General features: G+C 45.5%; 1 protein-coding gene across 1 annotated transcript; it reads left to right on the forward strand.

Moving 5' to 3' along the window:
• The first annotated feature begins 671 nt into the window (after positions 1-671).
• Positions 672-8,672, forward strand: LOC146192203 (uncharacterized). Its single transcript, XM_084600428.1, has 2 exons — positions 672-738; positions 6,858-8,672. Exons 1-2 carry the CDS (start codon positions 672-674, stop codon positions 8,615-8,617), a joined length of 1,827 nt encoding a protein of 608 aa, XP_084456554.1. The 3' UTR covers positions 8,618-8,672.
• The last annotated feature ends 4,273 nt before the right edge of the window (positions 8,673-12,945 follow it).

The following is a 12,945-nucleotide window of genomic DNA, read 5'->3' on the forward strand; positions in this document are numbered from 1 at the left end:
GGGCACAGTGTATAATGTCGCAAGAAAAACGCGATATCCGAATATTTCCTGTGAAACAAACGCACCGCCAGGTACAGCAAGCGGCCTCAACTGCGCCAATAATCTAACGCATGGGGTCATCTTGTCGAGGCGACCCCGGCCCGCTGTGTCGCTTTTGCGCGCTTAAACTTGTAAAGCGCGGCTAATGCATAGTTGTGGAATGCTGCATGGAACTAAGTGCTGCCCCGGCGCCGCCTTTCTCGGAGGCCATCGCTCTCACCCCCCCCCCCCCCCCCCCCCCCCCCCTCTCCCGCGTGCTTCGAACCTCAGGTTCCAGCGCAGGCTTGCCTTGTCAGCTTTGTCTGCGCTTTCCCCCTTCCCTCGCCAACCACTTCGGCCAAGCTGCTTAGGTACCGTACCGAGTCGTAAATCGAGCCGTCTCCTCAAAAACAAGGCGCCGACCGGACAGCCGGTGCGTGGACCACTGGACGCTGATTGAGCTTGGCAGGAGAAGCCGCTGCGTGCGCTTCCCGATTCGATGAGTCGCCGCCTGGACGTCCACTGAGACCCTTCGAAGGAGCAAGACAGAACACGGAGGACGCCTGCTTGAACGCCAGTCCGCAGAAAACACGGAAACCCGCAACAGCAGGCACGCGGCGATTTCCGGACGCTCCGACAGAATGGAGACGTCAATGCGTATGTTGGCTCTACTCGCGGTGTTGGTGGTCAGTGTAGGCTGGGAGCACCAAATATACGCCAGTGAGTATGTCGCTGCGCTTTTCTACCTTGTAATTTGTTTGAGGGGCACCCTTTTCACTTAACGTGCAGATGGATTGGAGTAATGACGTATGTGGTTCCTGTATATAATTAAGCTGTTGAGCAAAGGTCGTCTTTTTTTGTTTGTTTGCAAGTAAAATAAAACAGATCAAACTTTTTTTATTTTTAAGTGAGTTACTATAGCTAGTGCCATCTGCCTGGGTGATTTTTATTCGTAAAGGTGTGCTAGCCTTGGAGCTTCGTTAAGAACTGAAGCATTACAAAACACGGACAGACGCTAATCTCTTGTCTCTTTTTTTTTTTTTTACCAATACCTTTTTCACGATGGAGACTAATTGTGACTGATGCTTTTCGACTGACTTCCTAGATTTTCTAGCAGGTTAAGTAGTCATCATTCTCCAAGTCATTTACTTGTCTATTTGGTAGGTTAAACCCACAACAAAGATACAGGAGCGCAGTAATCCGGTACACAATCCGAGCATAGCAGCACGGCTTCTGTGGACATGTCGCGATGGTGAATTAGAGCGACCAAATAAAGAGCAAAACCTCGAACAAACTTTCTTTTATTGCGATGCGCAACACATTACGTGTCAAGGCGGGACCTTGTAAATGTCAAAGCGCGAATCAATAAAAGAGCTTCACTCAGTTTATTCGGCTAGGGACACGAGTGAGGGTGAAAGAAAATTCGAGCACCCAATTAGTCCCTTCGTAGGTAATTTTCGAAATCTCTATGATAGTTGACAATTTGCGGTCGCACTAGCAGCAAGCGCAGTCGGTGCACAGCGTAGATCACCGCAAGAACCGGGTGAGAAACGAAAGAGTGCGTGGTCAAGAATCCCACGTTTTCCCCCGTACATTTGCTCAGCCCCCGTGAAATGTCCCTCTGCCCTGCAGGACAAACTGGCGCAGTCTTCCCTTCTTGCACGGTAGCCTCCTCTCAGAGAACCCGCTGTGCTGTTTACAGTCGTATAAGAGAGCATGGATAGCACTCCAAGCTAGCTGGTCCATCTTTCGGTGATCTAACCACGCCAACCAAGTTCTATAAACACTCTCGGTCATGTGTTGAGTAGCAGTCTCCTTTGCTATTTTACGAAAACCTTTTATTATATTTTTTTTTATGAAACGAGAAAAAAAGCCTCCCATTAATGCGTACCGCCCAGCACATTGGGGGCAAATTATCTTACAGTGTAACAGCTGTATGGAAGTGGCGTGGTTTTTTGTTGCTTTTCTGTCTCTAAAATGCTGCTTGTTTTACTGAAGAAAATGGGTGTGAAGTCTACTAGCTACCATAAAAAGAATGCTTTCTGTTCAAACATCAAGCTTCTACTGCGAATATAAGTTTTATCCTTTATGGGAAAAGGGGTAGACCGAGAGAAAGAAAATGACTATACAATATCAAAGAGACACTGAACGAGGGTAGAGGGGGAGCTTCAGTTCGCAAGTCGAGCCAACGTTTCGACAAGTGGACTTGTCTTCGTCTGGGCAAAGCGATCATCGCTGGCAGCGGTTTAAATGCGCTTTTGCTTCCGAAGAATAAAAACTGGGAAAGGGGAGGGAGAAGAAAGTACGTCAAGCAGTGAAAAGATGTTTCTGGGGAATATACCTTTCAGCCTGGAACCGGTAATACTGTGCCCTGAAAGCGAAAATAAGGAGCGGTAGCAGCAGCAAACACTACAATGCGGGGTGGATGATGGGTCAGCCCAAGCACGTTCGATGCTTATACACCTTCCTTGAAAGGCTACATATATTACAAATGGTTCCGGTAAAGAATACATCTGCAGGGGAACAGTTCTGACAAGCTTACTGCACGGAGGGGAGAAGGACAAAGGAGCAGAATAATAACAGGTCAAGTGAACCACACCTGTCTCATCCCGAAAAAAAATGGGTTCAATGGTCAACCAAAGTAGGAAGCGATAAGGTGGAAACATGTTTGAAAAAAACGCATGCAGCTTATGTTCTTTTGGACGGGAGATAGTGTGTACACGTGTTGTCAATAAACTGTACCATTTTATTCTTTATTCTTTCTTTATTCAATGATTACCCCGCTTAGCCCAAGGGCGCTACAGCAGGGGGGTTACAGAGTGGAAAAAAACACATCTTCATTTATTTCCCATTTGTTTTCCCGAATAGCTATGGCGAGAAAGAAAATAGTTAAGGGATTCTAACGTTCCTTTCGAGACATTTATTCCTGTTGGTTCAAATTTTCTAAAGTTATGGATTAAATATGCCCCTATATATTTTCTGTACCTTGCAGATTTAAAGCCGGACTGGAGAATATAAAATTTAATTTATTCGAATTTATGGTCTTCCTGAATGAAATGCTGTGAAACTGCATTCGGGAGGTTTTTACCTGTGTCTGCCCGATAACCACTAAGCATTACGTTCATTGATCACCCTGTCTTTCTGATGTGCTGTTTATGACAAAAGAAGAATTCTAGAAGACACAACGACGTTTGAAGCTGCGCAATTAAAGCTTGATTTTATGTAAATAGTGAAATCGCTTGCAGTACTTTTAACCATGGTGCCTTTTGTATATGACTGCACGTCTTACAACTAGGTCGGTTGCAAGGATGTGGTTGTGTTGGATGCTTGTTGTCGTGTTTAGAATCTACTAGAATATCCCTGAGGTTTGTGTAACGTTTGTATGTTACCCTTAGTGCCTCCGGGAATATTTTCTTGAGGCGTTCATTACACGTTAGCAAGGAGTGGTATTTCCGCAAATTATTGTTTATATTTGGAAGGGCATTAGAGTATTTCGTTACAAAAGAAGCCTGGCGTTCAGTGTTTGGTTTTCGTTGTTTCGTGAGAACATCGTTGCGCTTTAAAGTGATTGCTTTTGCGAGGGCCATATTAAGTGAGTGACAGGGATGGTTTCTTTGAATTAGTGTTGCTTTCAATGAATACAGTTCGTTTAGGTAGTCATTATCATCGCTACATATTCTTCTAAGCCGTATCACCAGTCCTACAAATATATCTTGCTTGAAATGACTTGGATGATGACTGGTAAACTATAGGTATGGTTGCTTATCCGTTGGCTTTCTGTACAAGGAAGTTTAAGTTTTTTTCATTTCCCGCCGACACCGCGGTGTCGAGAAACTCGACTTTCAATCACGAAGACTGGCAAGCAACTTTAATGCTCCTGCCATGATTATTAGGATGCGAGACGAACGACTGGAGTTATTCTGATCCATGTTGCCATATCATGGCGATATCGTCCATATAGCGGAGGTATATGAGTGGGTTTTTTTTTATGAAATGAATTTAGTACGTATTTTATATTCTAGAACTCCCACGAATATGTTTGCGTAAGTCGACGCAAATGGAGTGCCCATGTTGGTTCCGAATATCTGCAGATAATAGAATAAATCAAAATCGATATAATTTAGAGCCAGGACTAGCTTAAGGAGCGGTAGATAAACTTCAGAGGCATGCGGATGGGGGTTGCTGATGAATACCTGAAAGAGGTTATCGATACCTGCATCGATAGGAATATTAGTGTAGAGTGTCGTGACCCAAAGGTTGGTCGTGTTATTATTAAGCTCAATTATTCGGACAGAGTGAGGTGTGTCTTGCACTAACGAAGGAAGCTGGGTCGGGACCTCTGCTGGACTGATTTAGGAATATTGACAGGTTTTCTGTGGGCGCATTTTCGTTAGAAACAATTAACCTTCCCACTAAACAATGCTTCAGCGAAGACCTTGTGTATCTTGGGTAGTAGGTAAAATCGACCTGCTTGTTTATTTGATGGCTTAAGAAATTTGCAATCAACCTCGGTAATTAGCTCTCTGTCAAGTAGATCTCCTATTTTATTCTGGATGACACTTCACTGAACTGCTCTGTCGAATCGGTATTTATTTTTCAAAGTGGCAAAAGTTGTTATGCTGTCTATACGCCTCTCTTGTAATTTTCAACTGCGGGAATAACTATGCCGGCATCTTTGCCTGCTATTTGATGCAAATAATGATTGATGACCTAGACAGGAAAAGTAGAAAGGTAGACTTGAAAATCAATATGCAGAAGACTAAGGTAACGTTCAACAGCCTCGGGAAGGAACAGCAGTTTCCGTTAGGTAGGGAAGCACTAGAAGTAGTAGACGAATATGTCTACTTAGGACAGGTAGTAATAGCGTATCCGGACCATGAAAACGAAATAACAAGAAGAATAAGATTGGGATGGAGCGCATTTGGCAAGCACTCGCAGATTATGACTAGCAGCTTACCGGTATCACTCAAGAGGAAAGTATACAACAGTTGCATCTTGCCTGTATTCAACTATGGGGCTGAAACGTGGAGAATAACCAAGAGAGTTCTATTTAAGTTGAGGACAACCCAGAGGGCTATGGAACAAAAAATGGTAGGGGTACCATTAAGAGATAGAAAGCGTGCAGAGTGGGTCAGAGAAATAACTCAAGTTACCGACATTGTAGTAGAAATTAAGAAGAAGAAATGGACATGGGCAGGACATGTAGTGCGAAGAGATGATAACCGATGGTCGCTGAGGGTAACAAACTGGATTCCAAGGGAAGGAAAGCGTAGCAGGGGGCGGCAGAAAGTTAGGTGGGCGGATGAGGTTAAGAAGTTCGCAGGGGTCAAGTGTATTCAGCTAGCACAGAACCTGGTTAATTGGAGAAATATGGGAGAGGCCTTCGCCCTGCAGTGGGTATAGTCAGGCTGATGATGATGATGATGATGATGATGATGATGATGATGATGATCTTTGCCTACAGGCTTGATAACTATATCAGTTCTATACCTGTTCCCTTATCAGGACCCTTCGGAATGTATGTCCCCTTTCAAGAAAGATGTGTCAGCATCGAACCTACTTTAGGTGCTGACTGATCATCCACCCCGCATTGTAGTTTTTCTTGCTGCTGCCATTTTTTATTTCCTTTGTCAGCCCACAGGATCACCGGTTCCAAGCTGAAAGATACACGCCGAAAAAACATGTTTTTATCCCTTGACCTACTTTCCTCGCCTCCTCCCTCCCCCTCCCCAGCTTTTCTTCTTCAGAAGCAAAAGCCTAAGCAGCTGCCAGTGATGACCGCGCTGCCCAAACGAAGACAAATCCACTTGTCCAAACGTTTGCTCGGCTTGCGAACTGAGGTCCGCCCCCCCCCCCTTCCCCAGTCTACTCTTAGTCAGTTCCCTTTCATATTTAGGGAAAAAGGTAGTGCGATTTCCGTAACTGCGGCTTTTTTTACCCCATAGATGCAAACCAGTTATCCTTTCGCGGTAAATCTATAAATTATTTCGTGCTCCTAAGCTCGGGAAACCACAAAAAACTGCAGCATTATACATTTTTTTCTTTTTGTAATTCCAATGCACAATGACAAACTCCCCAACTTGGTCTCCACGACAAATAGGACGCAAAGCAATCGGAGACCTTATCATATCTACACTGTACTGAACACCTAATTTCAGTTCCGAGAAGATCATTGCTATTTGGCAGGCACACGGGCGTTGACCACTACACACATAAACGTTGTAAGTTCGACTATAAGTATTTGCAGCTTGAACCGCAGGAACACTACTAGTGTTAATTTTTTTTTTTTTCAGATTGAACACTGACTGCATTATTTCACCACGTGCCAAATTCTGCTCATTCTACTATTTCAGCTTAAAAAACGGCGAAGAAAAAAATTCATCCACTACTATTTGAGTACGTCCAGCGAGTCCCTAACAGGCGAGGGCTGCGTCCTTGCGTTTTTCGAAAAGATCGGGCGTCCGAGCGAATTAGAACCAAATGGACGTAAACAGCGGCTACTTTACAATTAGAGGGTGAGCACAGAACACAAACGAACAGTGCTCAATGCTTGCAAGTTTACGTGTGTGCGTCTTCGTGCAGTGACCCATACTCCGTTGCAGTGTGATTAATAATGTAACATTTCCCTTCGTGCGTATAGTATAATCAAATGCTGTAAACATCTCTCTATCCTATTTAGCTCTTCTTTCTTTTGCCTCACTCCCCCAATAAAGTATTATTTATTCCCAGAGATAAATGCACATCGCACAGTCGCTATTTGTTTACTACCATTTTTTGCATTCCATTCCACCGCTCTGGATTTAGTGGTCACTGCTCGCTCTGGTTTGGGTTGTACGCAGGCGCCCAGTTCGTCAAAGGAGGCGGACTCAAGGGTTCCGTGAAAAGCGGCAGCGGAAAAGGAAGCTCCCTTCTCTACAGTGGGGAGCTTGGTGGTGTATCCGCAAGTAACAGTGGTACCAAGGGCTCGCTTTCGCTCAAGGGGTTTTTGGGCGGCGCCAAAGGTGGAGCGGACATGACGAAAGGCGCTTTTACATCTCTCGGCACCAAAGGTGGGCTTGGATCTCAGTCTCTGGGGAGCAGCATTGAAGGGAAGGGCTTTATGGCGAAGCAGGCGCTGACCTCCGGTTTTAAAGGCGCTCAAGTGTCAGCAAGCAGCCAGGAGGCACAAGGTTTGGTCAAAGGTGGCCTCCGCCAGAGTGCCCAACAAATTCAGCAGTCTACTGGTCTAAAAGGCACCAAAGGAAGCAGCAGAATCGGTGGAGTAATGGAAAACCAATGGAAAGGCGTTGCACTTGGCACTCAGCAAAACGTTGGGCTCAAGGGCACTAAAGCAGGTCAAGAACTATGGAACGGAGGTTTAACCAAAGGCAGTTCTGGCTCGGTAAGTCTGTTGGGAACCAAAGGATTTGCGAAAGGGAGCAACTACGGTAGCCAGCAGCTTGGCCGCTTTCAGAAAGGTGGCACCAGTCTCAAAGGAGTCCAAGGAAGCTACTTTGCCAAAGGTCAATCTTTCGACAGCTTGAAGGGCAAGCAGCAGTTCGCCGGAACCAAGGGTTTCAAAGGCGGCAGCGCAAGCAGTCTGTTGGAGCAAGAAACAAACCAGAAGTCTAGGCGTATCGTCGCAGGTGGTGCTTCGGGCCTGGGAGGCAAAGCACAGCAATACTGGAATCAGAAAAGCTTCGTGAAAGGCGGCGCCAGGGGCGCGTTCAAGCACCGTGCTTCCCAGTTTAGCAGCATGTCCGCTGCCATGAAACAAACGCACCAGTCTAGCCTGAAGCATGTGGCGCACCAAGCGCACTTCTCCTCTTTCAAGGCGGCAGGAATCATGAGAGCCGTAAGCTTCCAGCATCACCCGGGACAACAGATAGGCTTCGCACAGAAGACGTTTAGCGGTCAGCACCGGTGGAGCAGTAAGCGCGGCGCCTCAAGGCAATCATTCAGCAGTCAGTTTCAGCAGCACGGAAGGAACGTCATGGTGCAGCAACAACAGCGTAACGGGCAGAGCGTAGGCCAGCAGCAGAGGACGGCAGCTTTCCGAGGCACCAGCGGCAGCGATTCTTCGCTAGGAACTGTCCAGGTGCAGCAGCGTGGCAGCGGCGGACAGCGGAGCAACGTCGCCAGAGCATCGACGGGCCAGCAAACGCTCGTCGGCCAAATCGGTCAAAGTGCCTCTATCTCCCGCACCAGCAACATTCAGCAGGCAAGCCAGGCAGTAGCCGGCCAGCAGAGCCAGTCCGCATCGTTATTGAAAAATGGTGAGTCGATAATGGGACAGATGAAGTCACCGTCACAATCGATCCTTGCTAACGCGCAGTTGTCCCAGCAGCGATCTTCGGCTCAAGCCAGCCAAGATTCTCTCATCGGCTCACTGAGCGGACAGCTTACTGGCAAGAGCGCTTCTGCTCAGCAATCAAAGCAGTCTGCCGCCGCTGCCGTGTTAAACTCTGCCGCTGTTTCACAGCAGAAAGCATCTCAGCTGCTGCAGCAAACAAAGCAGGCGGCAGAGAAAACCTCCTTTTCACTAGGCTCATTAACTTCTGAGTCACAGAAGAAGTCAGCGGCAGGATTCCTTCAACAGCAACAACAACAGCAACATTAACAATACTGCCATCGCAAGGTGATTAACACAAAGAATGCGATCATTTTCTACGCCCTTCAAGTGTACACCTCGCCTATACTCCCCCACCTCACACCGCGTATCATAGAGGCTACTTTAATTGCAAATAAACCCGTTTAAAATGCCCAATAAAACTTGCAGCCACGAACCCTTTTTATTTATTTACATATCTATTTTAGTTAGTTAGTTAGTTAGTTAGTTAGTTAGTTAGTTAGTTAGTTAGTTAGTTAGTTAGTTAGTTAGTTAGTTAGTTAGTTAGTTAGTTAGTTAGTTAGTTAGTTAGTTAGTTAGTTAGTTAGTTAGTTAGTTAGTTAGTTAGTTAGTTAGTTAGTTAGTTAGTTAGTTAGTTAGTTAGTTAGTTAGTTAGTTAGTTAGTTAGTTAGTTAGTTAGTTAGTTAGTTAGTTAGTTAGTTAGTTAGTTAGTTAGTTAGTTAGTTAGTTAGTTAGTTAGTTAGTTAGTTAGTTAGTTAGTTAGTGCACATGTTCGGAAAAGGCACACAATCTCGCAGAACCGACGAAAAGGTAATGCACTTCTAATATTATATCTCCAATTGCCGCGTCTTTTAAATCAACTCAGTTTCTTATGCTATGCATCATAAAGGAAATAACACGACTCGAAACAGAGCGTAAACGTGTTTATATGACAGTGCGCTAAGTCTTATTTTTTTTTTTACCATTGCGGCGAGAGAAATAAATAGTGCTCAACGCATACAGACAATGGAAGACGCAGTGTCACCAGTCTCGTATCCACAGTTCCGGTTTAGAAGACTGAGCGGGATATGGTACGTTAGCGCGGAGTACAGCGCAGAAAACAGGCACCGTGAAAAACGAGCACGAGACTAGAATTAAGACACCGGATACGCACACCCTCAGACAAACATCTTTCAAGTTACGTGTCCGCAATGAAGCGGGAAACTTGGTGAATAAAGGACAAAAGTTTCGGGTTAGAACTCATTGGCGGCATGGCGAGCATAGGCCCACACTTAAGCACGCTGATTCGGCACGTGTCAGTCACCGCATCCTTTCATTTCAGCGCTGTATTTCTGCTCTCCGTCAACCAAATCAGCGCAAAGTTCTGCGTTGCTGACTAAAGGTATGCGAATATTCAATTTGTTTTCAAACAGCAAAAAGAATATCCTCCTATCCGATTCTCTGAAGGAATCAAACTGTGCATCTCGAAACTTATTCTAATAAAATCCAAAATGTACGTACGGGAGAAAAGCAAGTGCGAAGCAGACGAACACAAGGAAGGAGACGAGACAACGCGCTACTGGCAACTGATTGTTTTATTGAAAACACACATAATATATAGGGATATCGTCACACCACCTATCAGCTACCATACACGTCAAAAAGCAATATAACTTACTTATCTCCTGCACGATGAAGAACCAACTAGCACAGGAAGAACAGAATCCAAAATGCTATCAACCTTTCAGATACCTTTTAATTTAACGCCATCGTATATCATATCATTGTTTCGGTTAATCGTTTCGTACGAATATTCGCCACCTGCAGGACTATCCGTAAAAATATCCGATTCGTATTCGATTCGTTTGTTCCATGCATTATTAGTATTTTGCTCCGTACCACAGCTATTCGGTTTGTGACCAAATCTGTTTTGAAGAGCTAATATTCATGGAGCCCAAGGACTAGCGTGCTGGCTCTGTAAGTAAAACAAGTATTTCATAAGAAAATCGCCAAAATGCCTGACTGCATAGGCTTATGCAACGCTTAATTTGAACCGTACACGCAACAGCCTCCCTCAACTTGAAGAGGAGTCAGTGCAGTCGCAGCTATTTTTTTTTATTTTTTGACCGGCAGCAAGTGGCTGTGCACCGAGCCACGATGATACGACTGCTTTGAGCTCATGCTTATCGTGTGCTGCTGGTGAACATGCATGCCTGGTTTGGTGGATGGCATACCGCGTGGAACTGGAGTAGCCGGGTTCGAACTCGACCTCCGGAAACGAAACGGAGAAGCATCTGAGTGCTGTGCTATGTCAGTGAACGTTAAACAACCCCAGGTGGTCGAAATTACTCCGAAGACCTCCACTGCGGCTCCCTTTTCTGTATTTCCGCTTTCACTCCCACCTTCCTCACTTTCCTTACGGCGTGGTTCAGGTGCCCACAAAAAGAAGTGTGATAGACACTGCGTCTTTCCCTTCCTGCGGACCGATTAATATTATTACCGCGTACTGCCCGTTTGTAAGGAGCGGCCTCTTACCAACCACTACCGTACCCCTCCCTGTATGTAAAATACCTGTTTCTTCCTTCATTAATACTGCCAGATCTCATCTTCTGATAGTAACTAGGCACCAGGTAGAAGCCTACTGATGGCATACATGGAGCTTTAGAGATACTTAAGGTTGCAAATACGCAATGGTCGTGCAATCGCGAGCCGTACGGAGCAAACCACAGCTCAGTGGCCGAACACCGCATGCGCAATACGGAGGTCGTGGCTTCCGATCCCACTGGCGGAATGTGATTGTTTCTTTCTTCTACTTTCGTGGCCATATTTTCCACGTTCAATTTACACTTGACATCAATAAAAAAAAAAAAACATTCCCTATGATTTCCTTGTGTCAGTGGCTGTAGGCTGCATGTACTACTCAAAAATGCCAGGAAAGGTTTCGCACCGAATACCATTCGGCAGATTTCACGGCGAAGCTTATTTAAGCGTTCCCACGCTTTAAACAGCCCTCCAGAAATTAGCCGTTATAGGCAAACAAGAGCGTGCAGTTGACGCGTTCATATATAGCGTCAACTGTCGTAAATGGATGAAAAGCCAGCCTCGCCTGAAAGGCAGTTTTTCGCTCTTGGATGTATGCATGCCTGGAGCACTGCACGGCATTCGCAGCGTCAAAAAGGGCTAAAATGAAATTTTAGAAATACCCAGGTGCCTCACTGGCTAGAAAAAACAAAATGAAGGAGGCTTTAAAAGAACACGTTATCAACCAAGACTTTTTCCCCACCACTAAATTATTGTTCGTCACGCTCCATGAAAATGTACTGGCAGTTCGATTACTCTAGGTGTGTGTCTTTTCACCCGAAGAATACCGTGTACGAAGAAGACGACTCATCGGGTGCTTGGAAACCGGAACACGGCATCATTCCTCAGAGGGAGAGATTAGCACGCTACCGGGCGAGCTTGCATTGTGCTAGGTGTTTCCACGTACGACCCAACAAACATGGGTGGGCGGCCATTTATATTTATTTCAAAATTTTTATGTATGGTTGCCTGATGACTTGAAAGAAGATCTATGCAATTGATTTTGCTGCCAAAATTGTTTTCGAGGCACAAGGAATTAACAATGACGAAGAGGAGAAGTGCCTCACTTACCTTCTTTGCTGTTTTGTCCACTTTTAATTACGAATTACGCAAAATATAATGACGTAAAGTATCTGAAAACTGCCAGACCATATATATGCATGCCTTTATTTTTATTCGTTTAATTTTCGTTTGCCTAGGTGGTGTAGATGTCTTTATAAAATTTCTGGAAGTCGAATCAGCAAACAAAATTTTACCCACTTTGCAGGTCTTTATCTCAAAAAAGGGCTGCGGTAGAACAATACTTCCACACTATGTTCTCAGCATACTTATCTATCAAATTGCTAAACCTCGTGTTTATAAGGTGGCTGTTGTCTACTCCTTCCGGGCAACACTGCAATGGTGAGTTCTCAAGTACTGGTAGAATCAGGAATTGAAGTACTTCCGGAGCATTCGCGCGTGGTAGCTGCACGACGGCTTTTTCAAAGCAAAGATAAAACCTTGCCCAATAACCACTGGAATCTTGTCCTTGTAGAAAAGTGTACATGAGGCTACTTCTTTTACTAGATTCAAGGATAGGGCAAGCGTCACACATGAAGTCACATTAACTTAATGTTTCATTAAAGGGCCACTGTCCAGGGAAGGACCTTTTAAGCAAAGGAGCCTAGTGTTTCGATCAGGTACCGGAGGTAGTCTGTGCAAAATGCTACAGTGACATGCGCGCCGCAAAGCAATGGAAATACAAATCAAAGCTCTCTCATGTTCTCCTTCGGAAAGCCAGCTTCCCCGTTCCCTGCGCTGGCCCGTCGAGCCGCAGCAATGACGTATTAGTCGAAAACGACGTCCATAGGTCCGTCTCGCTGTCTGAGGGTGAAGGATGGATGTCTATCGCTCGCTGCGCGCTTTTCCCTCGCCACGGCCAGACTGAATCCAGCGGCGCGCGCTCCCTCGCCCGTTTTTTCCTTCTTTTTTCGCGCACGAGAAGTGCCACGCCCCACCTCTCGCCAAACGCGGAGGAGGGAGGGGAATTTGTCTTGCGA

The sequence above is a fragment of the Amblyomma maculatum genome, chromosome 4, assembly GCF_055883805.1.
Source record: "Amblyomma maculatum isolate TAMU_Amacu chromosome 4, ASM5588380v1, whole genome shotgun sequence".
Lineage (NCBI taxonomy): Eukaryota > Metazoa > Arthropoda > Arachnida > Ixodida > Ixodidae > Amblyomma > Amblyomma maculatum.